At 38.4% G+C, this 19,101-nt stretch overlaps 1 protein-coding gene and 1 long non-coding RNA gene across 3 annotated transcripts in view; one reads left to right on the top strand and one right to left on the bottom strand.

Annotated features, from left to right (window-relative positions):
* The window catches only part of MBTPS2 (membrane bound transcription factor peptidase, site 2), a 51,865-nt gene extending 42,118 nt beyond the window's left edge, over nucleotides 1-9,747 (top strand). The window contains exon 13 of one of the 2 annotated variants that reach the window (XR_008429150.1): nucleotides 9,350-9,393. Coding sequence is in view for 1 of the 2 variants with exons in the window: in XM_053934053.1 (XP_053790028.1) it covers nucleotides 9,350-9,474 (125 nt within the window). In the remaining variant the exon portion in view is untranslated. Of the gene's footprint in view, nucleotides 1-9,349 lie in introns of both variants that reach the window. The other variant, XM_053934053.1, reaches the window with a different exon arrangement.
* A 3,827-nt stretch (nucleotides 9,748-13,574) lies between these two features.
* LOC128783415 (uncharacterized) lies at nucleotides 13,575-14,328 on the bottom strand. Its single transcript, XR_008429155.1, has 3 exons — nucleotides 14,229-14,328; nucleotides 13,903-13,952; nucleotides 13,575-13,662 (listed from the first exon to the last, which is right to left on the bottom strand). It is a non-coding gene; the product is annotated as an uncharacterized LOC128783415 (long non-coding RNA).
* Between the last annotated feature and the right edge of the window lie 4,773 nt (nucleotides 14,329-19,101).

Below are 19,101 nucleotides of genomic sequence, written 5' to 3'. Positions count from 1 at the left end.
TTTAGTTCTTTGCAAGTATATTAGTGGCTGCATACTATGTCACTGCCATTTCTGCCTGTCTTGAAAACACATGGTCCTACATCCTTTTTTATTTTCCCCTCAAAGGAATCTTTCAAACTGAAAAGAAATACTTTTTTCCTTTTTTTTTTTTCTTTTTAATGTCATGCTTTTAATTTGCTGTTGCATTACAAAGTTCCTGTCATTTTACCTTTTATGGCTCTTTGAGGATATCTATTAAAATATTACCAGATATTTTTTTTTTAATTTCCCCAAACCAACTGAATTTGATTCAGTTGCTCACGCAGGCATCTGGTGTGGTCTGAGATATCCTAAGGTGTTCTTAGGTTAAAAATCTGACTTGAAAGAACATTTTGAAACTCATCCCCCACATGTCTCCTTTTGTCTCCTGGTGGATGAGTCTCAGGGTTTCTGAGACCTACACATGGGGTTTCCAGATGTGGGTGAGACCCTACTGGAGATCAAAGACGTTCTGGACCAGCTGCTGGATACTTGGAAAGGTACCTGAGGGCATTTTGTATCACACCAGATGCTTGCACGTGGGCAACAAATCAAGCCAAACAGATTCCTTTCCTTCCTTGCATTTTTTTCTTTTTGGCTCATGAATTACAGTAGACTATGAGGCTTTCTCAATAAGTATATCTGACATAAAATTCATCTAAATTTTTCTGTTTATGCAGAACAGTGTGATCCAGACTGTTATAAAAGTCAGGCTAGCAGAATACATTCATCCTCCTCCTGCACTGACCTCAGGCCTGGAAGCAGCAGAAATTAGTGTTGCTGCCTTACCTACAGCAAGAAAAAGGAAGGCTGATGTTATGAGGAAAATCCCATCAGTCTCAGCCTGTGGAGGCACCAGGTAGAGACAAGGCCTGTGAGGGGTCTGTGATCATCTCTGCCAAGTGCCACGACTGTGCATTTGACTGGTTTTTAACTTGCAGGAGAAAATAAATGAGACTTACAGTTAAGAACGGGATAAAGTCAGGGAAGGGAGTGATAGAGAGAGGTGGTTTGTTCATTTACAGAATCATTAATAACTCCACAGTAAGCTTTTTTACTACTTTTTTCTTCCCATTGAAGCATTTATAAAGCTGACCTGTGACTAGAACTAACAAACTTCAGTCGTTGGTGGAAACACTTCGGTAGCAAGATCAGAGGGGCAATAAAAGCCTGTCCTTCTAGACAGTAGTTCAGGGTGTTCAGAGTTTTGTCCCTCTCCCTGATTGAGGATAAGGACCAATCTGACTTTCAGTTAGTCGGGATGGAAAGTCAGAACTTTTCTCCTCCTGTTTCCAAAATCCCCCTTCAGCATGAGTTAGCCTTACAAATGCAATTATTAAGAAAATAAATTGCTAAAATGTTTTGCCCCTTGGCTTTGTTTTCATTCCTGTAGCTATTTGAATAACTAGTAGATACTTGGCCAAACCACCTCTATCTCTACCATTGCTGCAAAATCAACAAAGATTATGAACCATAAAGTTCCTGGGTACTTGCCACTGGTTATACCAACAATTGTTTTTTTTTTCTTCACTTTGACTGTTTACTGCTCTTTATTAGATGCTTGAATTTATTCCCTGGAAATGTTCTGGCACTTGCAGTGCTAAATGTGCTGCAGTGCTGAAGGAAGGAAAAAAATGGGCAACCCAAAACTTGCATAGTGTGCTTTTTACAATAAAATTCACTGTTACATTTAGTGAACTAACACAGATAAAATTATTTTGTCATAGATAAAGGCTCTGGTTATTTTTCCAGCATTTATATTCAAAGGTACTCCTAAGGAGAGCACTTCAGTAGTTAACCTGACTGGCCTCTGTGTACCACTGACTCTGCAATTAAGTGGAGCTGAACCAGAAGTTAGACCAGAAGTTAAAATATTGCTGTCATTGTTGTGAAAACTTCAGCATATTATCAAATCGTATTTTTTCATAAAAATGCAGAAACCTATTGTTCAGTTTTGATTTTAGCTAACTGGAACTGCACTATTTTTTCACCTTTTTTTCTTTTTTTTTCATTTTGATTGAAAATACCAAAAGCCATTCTGAAGAAAACATTTTAGCTTTCACTTACAGGGTTACTTAGAGGGATTCTCTTTTAGCATGTGCAAATGATTGTGTAAAAATAAAAGTGCATCATTTAACAAAGTGATACTAAATGGGACACTAAATGTATAAATCACTCTGTTCTCATATATGTGGTCATGAAACCAAACCTTTCATGTTCTGATGTAAAACATCAAAAATAGACCAGAAAATTAATGGTCATGCACATTTAAAAATAATGATTTTTATTATTAATTACAAGTAAGTAAATAAATTGTGGGGGAAAACCCCTTAAATGAAGGCATTCTTCTAGATCAAAAAGGAGTCAAAAGGCAAAATGAACTTCTTGTCTTCTGCCATGGGTTTGTATACACAGAGATATGGATTTAATAAGCACTTGGTTAACTTCTGGCCTGCACTAGCATCAGTTTAGACAAAAGTAATGACTGTTAGTGTCCTTAGAAAGCTGTGAACCATACAGGCTGTAGCTGCAGTGAAGTGGCACTGTCAGATCCATAAAACACAACTTGCAGTGAAGAAGAGTGGTTGAGCAGCTCTGTCTGGGCCTGGGATGCGAGGCCACCCTGCAGGACTGGAATCCATCCCGCTTGCTCTCCTGTGTGACCCGCAGCACCCGCCAGGGCCAGCCCCAGAAAGGCACCTGCAGTCCTTAGCAGGGACTTAGGCCAGTAGATCTCACTAAGCTCTACCATTAAGACCTTTCCTATCCTGAGGTCAACAGCCCTCCAGAACTAGCTCAGATTTTTACCCAAAATAGCCCCAAGCTCTTCTGCACATGCCCAGCCCCAGCAGGAGAAGACCTAACATACAACGTCCAGGCTGGAGTCTGGCAATGACATGTGCTGCGCCTCTTGCTTGAGGCTCAGCATAGCACTCAGTCTCAGTGTGAAATTTTATAATCCAGGATCCCACAAAATGCAGCAGGGGCTAGTTCTGTCTTTGTAAATGCTGTGTGCAGGGGTGGGAGCAGGATACAGCAGATGGGAAACAGCCTGGGCACAATCCAGTGTCTGTTTAGTGAACCACTGAACAGTTTATGTAATACTTTAGGTGAGTTCCAGATCTAGGCCAGGACCTACTTGAAATCTCCAGGACAGAGCCACGAAGTTTTCAGGAGTGTCTTAAATTGTGTCTTGGTTGTTGGGTTTTTTTTAATCTTTGCTGTATCTGCAGATTCATACAAACCATGTAAGAATGAGGTGTTTTCTTCCTGGAGAGGAATGTTAAAAGAGATGCTGCCAATTTTAAGCTTTGGGGGATAAAGCTTTAATTTTAAAGAATAAAATTGCTTTAATATTTGAAAAGCTACTCTTCTACAGAATTTGGTGAAATACCTTTTCAATATTAAAAAAAAACATTTTAACTTTCTTCCAAGTCTAAGGAGTGTGCAGCTTGGGCCATGGAAGCTTATGAACAAAGGAGCTTTGAAATGGGCTGTTTCCTCTTCAACTGCTCCAAATGTTTGACCTTGTTGGATCAGCACCAAAAACTTGCTGTTGTGTAGCTGTAAGGAAAGTCAGCTGTCTTAAGAACAGCTTATTAGTCAGTTGGGCATCTGAAACTAGAAATTTTTGCTTGTGCATCCCAGGCTTTGGAATGCTGTCCTATGAAATCTAACACTGCAGCCAGACAGTTAGACCTGATACCAGGAAATTGGAGGTCCAAATTAAATTGAGTTCTTGAAGTAGACACTGAATATGATATGCATGTGAAAACAGAGCTATATTGTGCACGAGCGGTAAGACTCTTATCAATATGAAAACATGAAGGAGTCCTTTCTTCCATCCTCATTCACCACAGACATGGTCTGGCTATGCTGACGTTAGTGGGAAACATCCCAGCCCTATATGGAGGGGAGTATGGAGTGTTAAACTGATAGCAGAATAAGGTGGTGTGGCCTAAAGAACAGGGTCAGAACTGGACCTACTGAAGGAAGAAAACAGTTGCTTCAACATACAGAATGAAGCAAGGGGCTTCTCTTGTATTTAAAGCTTTTTGCAAAGCTCTTCTGTAGTGTAAGACATAGCCCTATTCTTCAAGCACATCTTGTAAAAGTTATTTTGTATTGAAGCATAAGGATGTAGCAATCAAATGGAATTTGGAAGTTTTTTTTGCTTTGGGCTGTAACAAGCTTTCAAGGCTGCTTGTTGATTGAACAGGCTGCTGCTGTGAGGGGAGGAATTCAGGGACTGAACCCCACCTAGCTTGAATCACTTGCTTTAGGCACTTGGAAAGTCACCCTAGCCTCTCTCTAGAGTTAACAAAGGCAGACATACCACCACAGATACGCCATCTGAGGAGCTCTGGGGCTGCTTCTCAACGAACACACTGCAGACCCAGCCTGGGTGAGCAGCCAGGGCACAGCCAGCTCCACAGCCATGTTGCAGAAGGACTATATTAACAGATAGGATTGCTCAGAGCAATCAGGCACTAGAGAGTCGAACAGACTAGTGACTGTTAGTTCCTACACTGCCTTATTTCCTCTTTCTTTCTTTGGCACATTTGTGAATAAAAAGCTTTGTGTGAATAAACACTGGTTTGTGGCTGATTACCGTGCTGAAAAAGTCTTCATTCATGCGCACCACATTCCTCCAGAAAATGTTTTAGAATATGTTCTAAAACTTGTAAGTATTCATCTTAATCATTTACAATTTTAAAATATTTTAGTCTAGTAACACAATATGTCTTATATATGTGTGTGTCTTTAAGATCATTGAAACATGATGAATAATTTCTAATTGCTAGATATCTGGAGTTAACAATCTCTTCATATTTTTTAAAGTAACAATTAAAATAAAAAGAGATTAAAAAATAAACAATAATGCTTAAAAGTACTAATGATGGAGATAGTGATTTAGAAATCAAGCTTTCTAGAACAGGCTTAGAAATAAGCCAAATGTATGCCTGAAGACAGGCATTCTCAATTACATGTGTGGCCTCACATCATCCCTGTCCATCTCCTACACTGTACATCTCTGCTGTAGTTGTAAATAATCTCTTTTTACCTTCAGAAATGCTCACCTGCCTTTTCTCATTCTTTCTGCCAAGATCAAGTTTGAAGGCTGGAAAGCCAATTAGAGAAACAACTTCCCTGTCACAGCTGACTGCCCACTCATTCACTGGAGAGGGACTTTTCACAAGGGTTCTCAGTGACAGGACAAGGGGGAAAGGATTTAAGTTGCAAATGGGCACATTTCAGTTGTGTATTAGGAAGGAATTATTTACTGTGAAGGTGGTGAGGTGCTGGAACAGATTGTCCAAGTTGGGGATGTCTCTGAAAGTGTTCCAGACCAGGTTGGATGCGGCTTTGAGCAACCTGGTCTAGTGAGAGGTATTCCTGTCTATGGCAGGGGGGTTGGGATGAGATGGTTTTTAAGGTCCCTTCCAACTCAAACCATTCTGTGATTCTGTGATTACCAGTTTGACACTGAATTCACAACCTGTATTTCTTCTACCTCCTGCCTTTCCCAGCACCTCCCCCACCTCCTCACTTTGACTTCACCTTCTCACTAACAAATCCAGAACTACATTGCAGAGTTATTAGTATCTGCCTGCCTTTGTTTTGTCAGTAATACATGATTTTTAAATGAAAAAGTGATAATTTCTCAACAAGCCATTCCTATGCAGCCAGGAGGAAGCAAAGGAGGAGCATGGCATCTGTGTTTTACTCTTGATTTAGCTGGGGACTTAATTAGCAAATGTATTTGTCAGACTTTCTAGTTTTTACATGTCTTTAAAAGAAATGACTGTGCTGATATGATTGACAAGGACTGCTTAGAGAATGATGACTCCCTATGTAATTATGTGTAGTTTGCCAGCTGTGGCAACTATTTGAAAGGCTGCACTTCTGGCCAGAGATTATTAGCTTATATATACCAGGTCACATACTTTCATACAATCTATTGCTTAATGCTTTATCTCCCTTGAGGTCATTAACAATATTAGGCAAAAACCTGGACTAACATTGAAGGATGATTTGCTGTAGGAAGGAAGATGTTTTTACAGTGAATAAGCCTTACATGCATCATGTAAAGATCCAGCCAAGATTCTGAAAAGCAACAACTGAAACTGGGTACATTTCTAGAATTCTCAGTCTAAAGGATTTATTTTATGCAAGAGAACAGAAAATGAGGTCTTCTTAGAAGAGCCAGCTTGCACACCAGGACCATTGCTTACCACACACCAACATTTGTGTTTGTGTATGTGACTCTGATTTACTTCCCACTGAAAGAAAAAATAAAATGGTTGAAAAAACTGAAGACAGGTGCTAGTAAGGGCACTAACCATATTATCACACACAATCACACTAGTTTCCTGGACAGCTGAAATAATAGCAGCCTGGTTTAGTACCTTGGACCAGTTTCTACTCGGTGACTGCACTTCACAGTAAAGCCTGCAATACATCTGTCATCAAAATTGACAGCACCTTAAATGTGATGCTGAGTAACTACGGCAGGTGCTGAGAAAATCTCCACATCTGCCCAGGCTTGGTTTTACTTCTTGGAGAACCAGGGAGATGATGGTTTGAGTAAGAGAATATTTCCACCATTAACAAACTGGACTAAGTTTTTACAGGACCTGAATTAAACTTTCAGCTCAGCCCATGTAAAAGAGGGTTGTGCCAAAATAATGTTTTGGCATTTTGCTGATCCCTTTTATTTTCAGTATTTGGATCATAAATTCTCTGTGTAGAAACTCCCTTTTCTGAGTGCAATGATGTACATCTGTTTGGAGAGTGGGGCTCCAAGTACTGATATGAAGATGGTTTGAAAGTAGTGTGCAGTGGAAAAATTGATTTTTAGAAAAGAGATACTAGGTCTTAAACATGATCCCTGTCATACAGACCAAACCCCAATAGCAGCATGCATTTTGAAAATTAATTCAGTCAGGAAGTCAGCAACAGTGCAGGCAGAGCAAGAAAAGGCTGCTGTAAACAGCAGAGAAATCAGAAACTAATGGAATGAACATCCTACAAAGGACTCAGCAGGAGGGAATGCAAATGATGGTATCAAACAGAATAAAATATGGTTTAGGAGAAGAAGAAAGGAAGAAGCACTGAGAACAAACAGTGCTGCATTCAGAACAGGTTGGGTAAAAGCGGCTTGAATGGGAACATGGAGAAAGCTCTGCTGATTTTGAAATAACAGATCAAGATGCTGAGATAAATGAAAGACATTAAGGTAAATAAAGTATCAAAGAGCTATAGACAGAAGCAGGGCTGGAGTAGCATGCAGCTAATTAAAAATCAAATTAGTGGAGGGGAAATAGTTGGGAGAGTATTGAAGAACGAGGTCTCCAGTCAGCAAAGATTTAAAGTGATTATCACAGGAAAGAAAGATGAGAGAATGGAACTGAGGGGCAGGAAGTTGAAAGGAGGAATGGGAGAAATGACTGGGACTTGAAACTGCAGAAAGAGTGTAAGGATTAAAGAGATTAATGACTATATGATAGTCATTGCTTCTCCCTCATTCTGAGGTATTTTGTGTTTTTTTATTATTTCCTTATCTACTTACTCATGCAGCACATTTTGTATTTACACCACAGTTGCACTACATGTTTTTAAGATTCATTATTTCAAGCAGCCTGCAATTCGACCTTAGGGGAGGTTTAAGGTTTTATAGCAACCTTTTACCTACCCACCACCTCTTCTCAGGAAATTTCCAGTTCATTCCTGCCATGACTGAAATGCTGCATGATAGCATCTTTGCAAAGCCTTCAGAAACAGCACCAGGCCAAAAGCTTCTTATTGCTTCCCAGCATTCTCTCAAAGTCAGTTTAATCCCACATATTTAGTGCTGCAAGCAAGCAATTTCAGAAAATTAAACTGGAATTTCCCTATGTGTTTATAACACGGCAGTAATGATAGATTTTTATTTATAGTTAAATATTATCCTGCAGTGTTTACCAATTAAACATTCACGGCACATAGGGAAAGTGATTGTGGGCTTGACTGAAAGCCAGATAAAGGGAGAAAATGTCATTGATTCAGCTGTGGTTTAGAATTGATAAAGCCAGCCCAGAGAATGATTTGTGAATAAATGTGGTCATTTCACTAACACATTGGAAGTGGAAATGCTTGCTTTTAAGGGCTGGAACACTTATGAGACATTTAACTCCTAAACAGTTTATAAATAGAGCTCTGTGTTGTTTTCAGCAGAAGGATATACTGTAAATGTGTTACTGGAGGCTACCATTCAGACAGACTGCACATGACCCGAGCAATGGAATATGCCATGCCTGATGGTTGCCATATGAATAGGACAACTCTGGCAGTAACACATGCACTATCCCTTAAAGTTGAGCTCCATTAATTATTATAAAGGTATAAGTGAGGCTTACTAACAGAAGTAAGCCTAAAGCTAATGCTACTCTCAAGATACAGTTTGACCAGAATTACCTACAAGCAGAGAACTTTTGGTCTTTTTCCCATCAAAAAGTACCATTTACATTTTGAACAAAACAGAGGGAAACAAATTTAGTATGTTTTTATCTTGATATTATTCATGAATGAGAAAGAAAAACAATAGGAAAACAATAGAATGGTAAAGACTGGAAAAGACCTTTGGGATCCTCAAGCCCAACTATCAACCCACCATATTCAACATTAAGCCATGCCCTCCAGTGCCCTACCCACATGTTTTTGAACAGTTCCAGGGATGGTGACTCCAACACTTCCCTGGCTAACCTTTTTCAATGCATTACAATGCTTTCAATGAAGAAATTATTCCTAATATCCAATCTAAACCACCCCTGGTGCAACTCAAAACCATTTCATCTTGTCCTGTCAATTGTTACTTGGGAGAAGAGACCAGCTCCCACCTGGCTACAACCTCCTTTCAAGTAGTTCAAGAGAGTAATAACGTCTCCTCAGAGACTCTTTTTCTCCAGGCTAAAAAAACCCCAACTCTCTCAGATACTCCTCATAAGACTTGTGCTCCAGACCCTTCACCAGCTCTGTTTCCCTTCTCTGGATTTGCTCCAGCACCTCAAATAAATCTAATTGAGAGTAAAGCAAATTTGTTGCCAAGTGGTCAGTAGACTAAACAGTGCTATATGCATAGTAATAACAGGCTTGTTTTCTTGATCAGAAATCAAAGAAATTTTTCAGAGTCCCTTGGTTTACCCTGCAAAATCACAATCATGTGATCTCATAACTAGAAGGGATCCAACAGTAGAAATGCTGACAAGAAAATATTTCCAGGGAAGAAGAATACTTAAAGAGTAAGGTGCTTATTAGTATTTCCTCTAACCATCTTGGCTTCCTCCTGCAGGTCTATTGCAGCCCATCCCAAGGGATCCCATGGGACTTGTTTCCATACCACTAGGAAGCACTACAGCAAGTACCACGCCTGGGGACCAGAGAGACCCCAGCATCAGCCTCAAGCCTGGTTTCTGACAGGATAAGCTGTTATCCTCTAGGGCTGAGTCTTTTAATCCATCCACATAGTTTCAACGCAGGACAGTGAGCGGGAAAGAAGAGCTGGCTGCTGCTTCTATACTCCTGCAGTGCTGCAGCTAGCAAAGGCTCCACACTAAGTCTGGCTGTACTATGCTGCCCATAACACAAAGGAAAACTGGCCCCATCGACCAGGAGAGCCGAGAGAGAGTCTGGCTCTCAGTGCCATAGTGTAACCATGTCATAGTGCAATAAAATCTGTGGAAAAGTTTTCTGGAAGAATGGAGTCAGGCAACTACATAATTTGTTCCAAGAAGTCTGCATGACATATTGATAAGTTTTACAGCTTTGTTTGACAGCCAGAAGTGGCTGTCACAGAAAATGTATCTTGTCTTTTCTTGAGCCATTTTGTTACAAAATCTGTTATTCAGCATTCATTGGTCAAAAAATTAATTCATACACTTTGTCATCAGTTCCTGCACACTTCCTAAGCAAACAGTAAAAGTTAAAGGCTGGCAGTTCTGTATTGTTTATTGTTACATGGGGCTCTGTCATTTTGAGTATGTGATGAAGAGAAATACAATAGTGCACAATTTAAAACAGGAATCAGGACGAATATATAATCCAAGAGTTTCATTTCAGCATTCTCAAATATCTTTTTGAATCAGTGTCTTTTAGCATTGACAAGACACCAACTTGGGCTCTTTTGGTACAATGAAACACAGTATCATTGATTATGACAGATGAAGCCCTTGAAAACAGGGCAAAATAGAAAAAAGGTCAGGAAGTAGTGAGCTCTCAGAACACAGCAGCTTGAATTCATCAGAGTACAAAAACAAGGCCACCATATCACTGCCTAGATCAGAAGAGAAACCTAACCAGGATTTCTACTACCCTGCAGGTACAACAATACATTCTTTTCTTCTGACAGCTTAACCCCTGCATAGTAGCAATCCCAAAACACTGAAAGCATAGGAGCCAGACCAAACTAAATTACCCACGATTTGCTTTAGGTCATAACAGCAACCTTTCTGTCAAGTTTTAATTGAAAAATTAAAATGTTTCCACACCAGAAATTCTAATGACATTACCTATTCACTTATGTTTTTAATTTTGCATGTCATGCTGATCTAGTTGGGATTGGGAAATGACAGGAAACTAAACAGCTACTTGCTTTTTTTTCAAGATTCATGAACTCACAAGAGTAAGTTGATAAACTTTAAAATAAAGAAAATACAATTGCATTTTATTCCATAAAATACTTGAAGTCCTTAAATTACAGAACCCTGTATGAATAGTCCTCCTTTGTGTAGCTGAAAAATCCTTGTCTATTGAAGCAACTGGCATCTTCAGTGCCTATGCTTTGACATAACTCTCTTCAAGGGAGTCTTTTGCTTCCAATTTTGTCCAGACAGAAGAAATTAATGATGATTTGAATTCTGTATAAGAAATTCTTTTGCTCTATCTCTTTTTCCAAATCTGCATTTCTTTCACAATTTTCACCCCAAAAGTCAAAATAGATACAGTACTCAAAAGTCCTGCCTTTGAAAATTATCCTCAGGTGTTACCAGTACCTGCAGGTTCTATTGGAAATCCCCTTAAAAATTTGAAAATATTCCCTCTCAAGATTTTCACCCCTCACCTCTTTGAAGAAAACCTTCGAGAATTCTGATGCTGGGAAGAAAAAAAAACCCACCTACATTTGAGCTTTGCATATGGTAAGTAGTCCTATCTGATTACTTTTCTGATTTTCTTGTATTTGTGGTTAATGTTGCTGGCAATAATAGTCATTATATAAGTCTTGCAGCCAAAACCTCTAAGCAAACTACATGTTATCTTTTGAACAACTGCTTGCTCATTGACAATATCACACATGCCATTTTGTGTTCAGCAGAAGTTCTTTCTGTTTAAAATTAACAGAGTAAAGAAGAAAACCTAAATAAGAAATCTAAACTAACCTGTTAAATAACTGGAGAATATATTAAAGACTGTATAAGGAATCACTCAGATAATATAAGGCAAGTAATAAAGAACCATATGGGAAATTTGTGTAGAATACCATATACATTATTCACAAGAGGAATTTAGAGCTACCTGTTGAATTTGTATTTTTTAAAATGTCACAGCTGAAACGGTTTTCATCCTCATGGGTGTATAAACTAACAGAGAAAGAAAGTACTATTACTACCACTTTTTGAGTGGAATAAACATTAGCAACTTAAGAATTAAAACACTGATCTCCTGACTCCTAACTTACTGCTCTAGTTTCTCTCAAAGTATCAGTTGAGACATTTTAGTAAAGACTGAGCTGGTACCAGTGGGGACAAACTTCTGCAATCAGTATATCCTACCTGACAAACTTCTGAGTTCCAAGGACACATAAATTTTCTGATGTTTACAACAGGCTGTTTCAGACTGAAAATTTTTATGTCAATTCCAAAAGGCACTTTGCTGTTATTACTGCCAATTACTACTTTATTGTGTTCTGGTGAAATTTTGGCAACAGATTGCTATACATTATTATTGTACTACCTAGTTAATGGGGTCAGTATTTTTCCATAGGTTTTGGAGGATTAACTACTAGACTTTTATCTGTTTCTCCAAATTTGGTTTATCCATTTTAGCTCTAATTGTGAAAGCACTTAGATGAGCTACAAGATCAATAACTTTGGATTATATTCTTCACTCTACATTTTCATTTACATTGCATTTAAAAAACATAGAAATTTATTATTAGATGTTACCTGACAACTTCTTAGAGGAACTGACTGTGAAAAACCAGTCTTTCACAAAGTCCTTTCAACTTTTTTGTTCTGTGATGTTATTTAATGAACTCAAAGATGGTCTGACAGCAAATAAAATGAGACCATGGCCAGCTGAGTTGATCAGTATTATCTTATTGTATTGGTTTTTCCCCTAGAAAACTCATCTCCCTTTCCTAAGCACATGCTGTTTCTTATTTACAATAGAAAATGGAGAAGTTGGTACAAAAGTTTCCTCTAAGGAGAAAACTTGGAAAAAAGTAATCATGGCTCTCATCCCCACATGACAGTTCTTATTTCATGTTGACAGTATCACTGAATAGAAAGAAATTAATTCAATCTGTTCAAAGCACTCCAAGAATGTGGAATTCACCTGAACTGTTCATAGGCAACAGATAGGAGCAGAACACATTTTATCTGATCTGGTTTAAACTGCAGATGAGATGAACTACATCTTAAAACTGTCTCTCTGCTGTTTCTGAATGCAGTCAAGACAACCAGATCAAATACAGGCTTCTGGACTGTAGATATCTGAGTCACAGGAGATAAGTTTCATGAACAGGGTGCACAGGAGAGCCTGATGTGCAACAGCTGTTCTGCACTGGCATGTTGGCCTATTTAGACATTATTCCTTTCTTTAATCTGGAAATCCCTTTGCAGAAGAGACCATTTTCTGACTTGGAATTTGTATTGCACTTGCAATCAAAAGGTTCACTCATGACAGGCATAAGGTTAATACCTTGTCTCACAGTAAGAAAGCTCAACTCATCAATAAAGTAATACCCTTTATACAGTTTTGAGGGGTTGAGTTTATGACTTAATTGTAGCTAGTATGAGTTATTGGCATGTATTTAAGCATTTTGTTCATTCTCCTTGGTTTTATTTTTGTTCATTCTCCTTGGTTTTATATTTTGAATGCTGTTACATACAATTCTGCCTGAAAAGTCAAATGATCAGGTAAAAAAGAATATTGGTCTAACCTTGTCTGCAGTGCACCAGACAAATACTGACATTCTGGCTCCCTTGAAGGTAGCATTAAGTCTGTCTTTGACTTCCGTGGCAACAGAATTTAATGTAAGAAGCCCTGAATTCAGTATACAATACAGATATGAAAATAAAATTCACACTATAATTCATCAGCATTTCTCACAGAGTGCATGCTGAGGCGTCATCACTCAAAAGAGAATTGGAAAAGGTAACTAAAAGGAACAACTTCATGAGAAATAATATTGTAAAACATGCATATAAAGTACATACTACTAATGTCTAGTTAAGGTAAAACATCTTTTCTATTGTGTTTTTTTTTTTACACTCCCTCTCTTTTGCTCATTTTTTCTACTGCCTCCATGCTGTCTGGATGAATTCATTACTCTAATTTTAATCAATTTACCATCCATTCTTCTCTGTGCAGGGATTCCCTCCCTCCCTAAAAAAAAAATTTTGATCAGAAAGAATCTTGTTTTCTTCATGTTATGAGAGGCTAGGATTACAAATTATCCCCCTATGTATATTTTCCCCTAATATAAAGAGTTTTACAAGGTATAAAGGAAATTATTTCACCCTGATCAGGTTTTCTGTACTATTTACATTGTTTCAACTGTAGCTGCAGAAAGGAGAACAGTGTCCACTGGATACAGAGTGCTGTGATGAAAAAGAGGGAATTTACCTGTTCAGTGTGTTTTCTGATATCTAGGGGTAACCTCTTCCTGAAGTCACCTGCATACCATGGGAAATTATAATCAATAGACAGGATGATGTAACTTGAAGGTATTGGGGAAACCTGCTTATTATTCCTTTTGTGACAGTAATTATTAGGACATAGAAACAAAACAGAAGGAGAACAGGAAAAAAAAGAAAACCAAGCAAACAACCAAAACCAGCTTAATGTAATAGACAAATGATTCTGTTGTATTGCTGCTGGAAACAAGGGCTATCCTGAAGTCCCAAGCATGTCACACACAGCCATGCCTAGCACTGGTTATCTGACCTCACCTGAGCTTGCCATAATTCTGCTTTGTGTGGGGGGAAATGAAGCATCAGAATTCAAATTTTTTTCTGTTATGTTCTTTTTGATTGTGAACCACAGGTCCTGTCCTGTACTCTGTAAGTCACCACTTGGGAGTGGTTTAGATATTCTAACAAGCTGATGCAGCCATCAGACGTAACTTCTATAGCTTAGGTCATAAAAGAAGACTAGTACTGGCAGGCCCTATCGACGCCTGAGGAGGTGCATCCAGACAATGTGACAGGCATGATAGAAGGTGGACAAGCCAGACAAATCCTTTGGTTGCTATCCAAGAGGATGATAATCTGATGTCTTACTGGGAATCACCTGATGAGTTGCCCATGGGATCAGATGATGACTGGGGACAAAGAGTGAATAGGGAAGATTATCTGATAGGAGTTATAAGAAAGGTTCCTCAAAGGCTATTTTCAAACACCAAGAGGGACTTATAGACTGTAACTGTTCTGAGAGATGACACAGATGTTAAAGAAACGCTTGATCAAATTTTGCTGTATCATGTGGTAAGTTCACAGGCATGACTGTGGTTGGGATGGTAAAGCAGTGTTCATCTAGCCTTTCCTTGTATTTGGTTTGGGGTGAGGAAATACTCATTAGGATTCTGGGCAATTCTGTCGAATGGTCAAACATCTACAGAGAAACACAGAAGAAATTCTGTCAGGTCTGTGGCATTTTGGCAGTTAGGAAAAAAACCCAACCCCAAACCTCCCAATATGTGCAGGTTAAAGGTACGACGTGGTCTAAGCTTAGAGGATGCAGCTGGGAAGGCAAAGGTAAGGAAGGGTCTGTAAGTGGTTTCTGTGGCTACTTCTCAGTGTTGTCAAAATAATTCATTAGCTTCTGTCAAGATTGAAACCTGATTAGTGAGTATTTTAACGCAAGTAAGGTGTCCCTGAAGAAGATGTGCAGGATGACCAGGATCCTGGGATAACTGGACTGAAGGTCTCACCTCCATGGTAAATAACCTCTGCCCAAAGGAAACAGACCAGAGTCTATTTGGACCACAGGAAATCCCAAGGGTTTACACACAACACTCTGGCTAAAATCCAGCAGAGGGTTCTCAAAAAGCAGGGAGTATAATAGCTGCTATAATTTATGGTAGCACTTATTTAAGTAATTAACTCTTATCTGAGTTTGCTAACTTCCTGAAATTGTTCTCTTGTTCTGTGAGAAGTCTTACATCCTATGATATAATTTGACTCTCCAGGGTCTTTCTTTGCAGAATTAAAAAAAAAGAAAAAAAAAAAAAAAAAAAAAAAGAAGGAAAAGAAAGAGTCTTTATTCATCTTGTAATCTACCTGAGTAAGTTTCCTGTTGAACTCAATATGCTTGTTTTTAAAGTCAGGGATTTTTCTCATAATTTCCCGTAAGATGTAGACTCCACACTGCCTAAATTTAATTTGAAATGGACAGTTTGCTATCTGTTTTTTTAAGCCTCTAGAGCTATGCCCCAGCAAGCCTATATATTAGACAGAAAGCATCCAAGAGAGGGGGGATAAACTGTGTTTGTTTTAGTAAACAGTAACATGTTCAGGCACAAGAGTAGAAACACAAATTGAAGAAATACATTCATTACAATAATCAGTTCTAGTTTTCTTAGCTGTATTAAACAGTTGTTCACCTCCAGAAAACGTGAATTTCATCTTATATAATAAGATAATGCTATTTGCAAAGTGGTGAATTTCATGTTTGGTCACAATGGTGATAGCACATTGTCACCTCCAATAATTTCTAAAACAACCATTAACTTACAAGACTCTTTCCCATCCCACCCCAGCAATATTTTTCTAAAATGAAGTATTATCTTCTCTCTCCTACCTCTCAAAATTTACCATGACTTCTGTCAATGATAAGCAAGTACTTAAGGACTAGAGCTGTGTTCAAAAAAAGAAAATTCCTAGGGAAAAGCTGATTCAGATGTACAAACAATGAAGATGATGAAAGCACTTTCAGGGGTTTTTACCAAGTCCTAACCCTTTTCTGTTTGCAGCCCCTGCTTTTCCCATTTTGGTGCTATCTTCTAGCAAGCACTTCAGCTTGGGATAATATGTTTGCACATGTTATTCTGCTTATTTAATTGTATTGCATTAATGTTTAACAATACTTTGAATATACAGAACCAGGAATGGAGAGAGAACTCTTGTGTAAGTTTATTTTAGATGGATACGTTTAACTTCAATATTTCAATAGCATTGTGAGATGGCCACATTATTCCCAAGTGATAAAGCCATGAGATATACAAGTGTTCCTAAACAAGGGTGAACAGAACCCTTGTGAACTCCTGTCTTAAATGTGTTACCACTTTAGAAACTTTTTAGCCATTCAGGGAAAAAAAATCTACTATTGTTAGGCAACCCTAGTGAACCCTGAGCTAGACTCAGAAGGACCTGAAGTTAATGAATTTCTGAACAGATTATAAAAATGAGGAAAAAGAATATTTTTCTTCAAGGATGTTTCTTAGCTGTGTATGAGAAGAAGTTTGGTTTATCTTTCATTCTTGAGGTGAATTTAGGATTGTGGCAGTTGTAGGTGAAATATCTTCAGAACAATGAACAGAGGTGGATGTAGTCAGAGAGGATGAACAGGGAACCTGTGGTTAAAAATTCTATTACACCCTGCTTAAAAAACCTTGAGACTTGAAACACTTGGTATTTCAGCTTGCTGTGGTCCAGAAAGAACAGGGGTTATGCAGGCTAAACCACACATCTAGTGCAGGTTACTGCATACTCTGCAAAGCCTTTGTCCCAGCTATTTGCCAGTGCAAAGATTGTTCCCATCAGCTGGTGTCTTTTATCTAATCTATCCAATCTACCTGTAGAGGGTATGGTCTCTGCTCTTGATTTTCAGCCCAAAGCTTTTTAAACACTGGCACCTCAACCTTTTTTCCCCACTTTTGCAGTTTCTACTAGTTTGAAAATATGCAGGTAACCTCACACTGAATAAACTCTTTGCAAACAGTCTGTGCTAATCTTAACAACGTGATGTCATCCAAACTCCACAGGATTTGTGAAACATGTTTTAATATTCCAGATCTTTTGATCTTGTCTCATAAATCAATCCCTTCATCTCTTTAATTATTTTAATTGCCCTTTTTAAAATTCCCTTCAGTGTAATTTTTTAACAGGAAGATTCCCAAAAATATCCCAGGCATGACCTAGTTAAGTAGTATGCACAAAGTAGTCACGCCAAAGAAGTGGAAGAGAATTGTGTTAGTTCCTTCCTCAGCAATGGGATCCTTCACAAGGAGGCTTAAATTCTGTGGGCTTTGTTTTTATGCTTTTCTGTAAAACCATATGTAATTTACTGTTTGCTTTCACTCCTACATACTGATATTGCAGGTTTCTTCCTCTTGTTGGATGTTTTCCTACAGCTCTACCAAAGTTTCCAAGATGAACCTCTTCTTCTTCTTTTTCACCCTTTATTGAATTTTTTCATGTTGTTTTTCCAGCTTTCCCAGTTCCACCTAACCCAATGAGGAGCTGCAAAAGCCATTTATGCATAAGAACCGTCCTTTAAGTCAAAGTTTAAGAAAGAAAGACTTCATACTGTTCTTTGGATTAATTCATTAGCCTTTTTAGCTTTTCATCCCACTACAAAATCACAAAATTCTCATAATATAAAAAGGGACACAGTAAAACCACTGTTCTTTTTCCCACAGCAAATTTAATTAAAAAGATGATGTTTCAACTTTCTCTAAGTGCCAGTCTGAAATGGTTGGCCTTCAATTGTAAAACTAATGCCAGGAAAAGATTTGGATGACATATTGATGTTCCTTTTTTTTTTTTTTTCCTTCCCTGTAAACCCAGGAAAGTTGTTCATGTGTATGTAAGGGCATAATTTAGCAAGGCACTTAGCACGTATGAACAAATACATTTGAAGGCACTTAGGTGGCAGCATCACTATTACCTTCTTCCAATTACTTCACAATGGATAGACAATGTAATAGGTTGAACAGAACACAAGGCATCGCTCCCACTGAAGTGAGTAAAAATCAATCCAGTAAGCTCCTTTATGGAATGAGGTAACTGAAACCACTGCAGCAGGCACAAGCAAAGGTGAGACATGCAATAGATTTCAAAGAGCATGGATTTTACTGGCTGTCTTGTGGCAGTTGCATGTCTGGAAAAAAAATGTAGAGAGATTGAAGTTGGAAGCAAGGAAGCATTGATTTTGGTTAAATTAAAAAAAAAAAAAAAAAGGAGAAAAGATGGCATTAAGAAAAATCAGAATTCCTGATGGAATGGCAACAAGGATACACAAGCCACCCAAACAGAACTATGTAATCCCCTGTGACATCCAAGACTGGATCAAAGACACTGAATGGGAACATGCAAAGCTGTATATTTTAGGTAATCAATCATAAAATCCCCCAGCCTATCATGCATGAGCAGTTTCAAATGAAGACCATCTGAAGAAAGTATAGTTAGTACAGACCTGCAGATGTCTGTGTGTCTTCTGATGCACATTTCCAGTGAATGTTTCTGTTTTGCCCAGGGTGTCTGTGCAGAATTATAACTGTTCAAAATGGGGATACTGTAAGTTTGCCCTGAAAAAATCTTTATTGAAAGTTATGGAACTAATCATGGTAGCACATTAGATTACTCACATGACAGTTACTTGTAAATCTCTTCATTTAATTGTGGAAGCATGTGAAACCATTGATGCCATGGCATTGTGCAAATCCACACTCATTCATGCAATAAAGCTCCTAGTGACTGACACAGCCAAACATCTTCCCCTGTTCTCAGCACTGGTGAGGCCACACCTGGAGTCCTGTACCCAGTTCTGGGCCCTTCTATTCAGGAAGGATGTTGAGGGGCTGGAGCATGTCCAGAGAAGGAC

This window comes from Vidua chalybeata, chromosome 2 (genome assembly GCF_026979565.1).
Source record: "Vidua chalybeata isolate OUT-0048 chromosome 2, bVidCha1 merged haplotype, whole genome shotgun sequence".
In the NCBI taxonomy this organism is placed as follows: Eukaryota; Metazoa; Chordata; class Aves; order Passeriformes; family Viduidae; genus Vidua; species Vidua chalybeata.
This window is presented reverse-complemented; position numbering and strand designations above follow the sequence as displayed.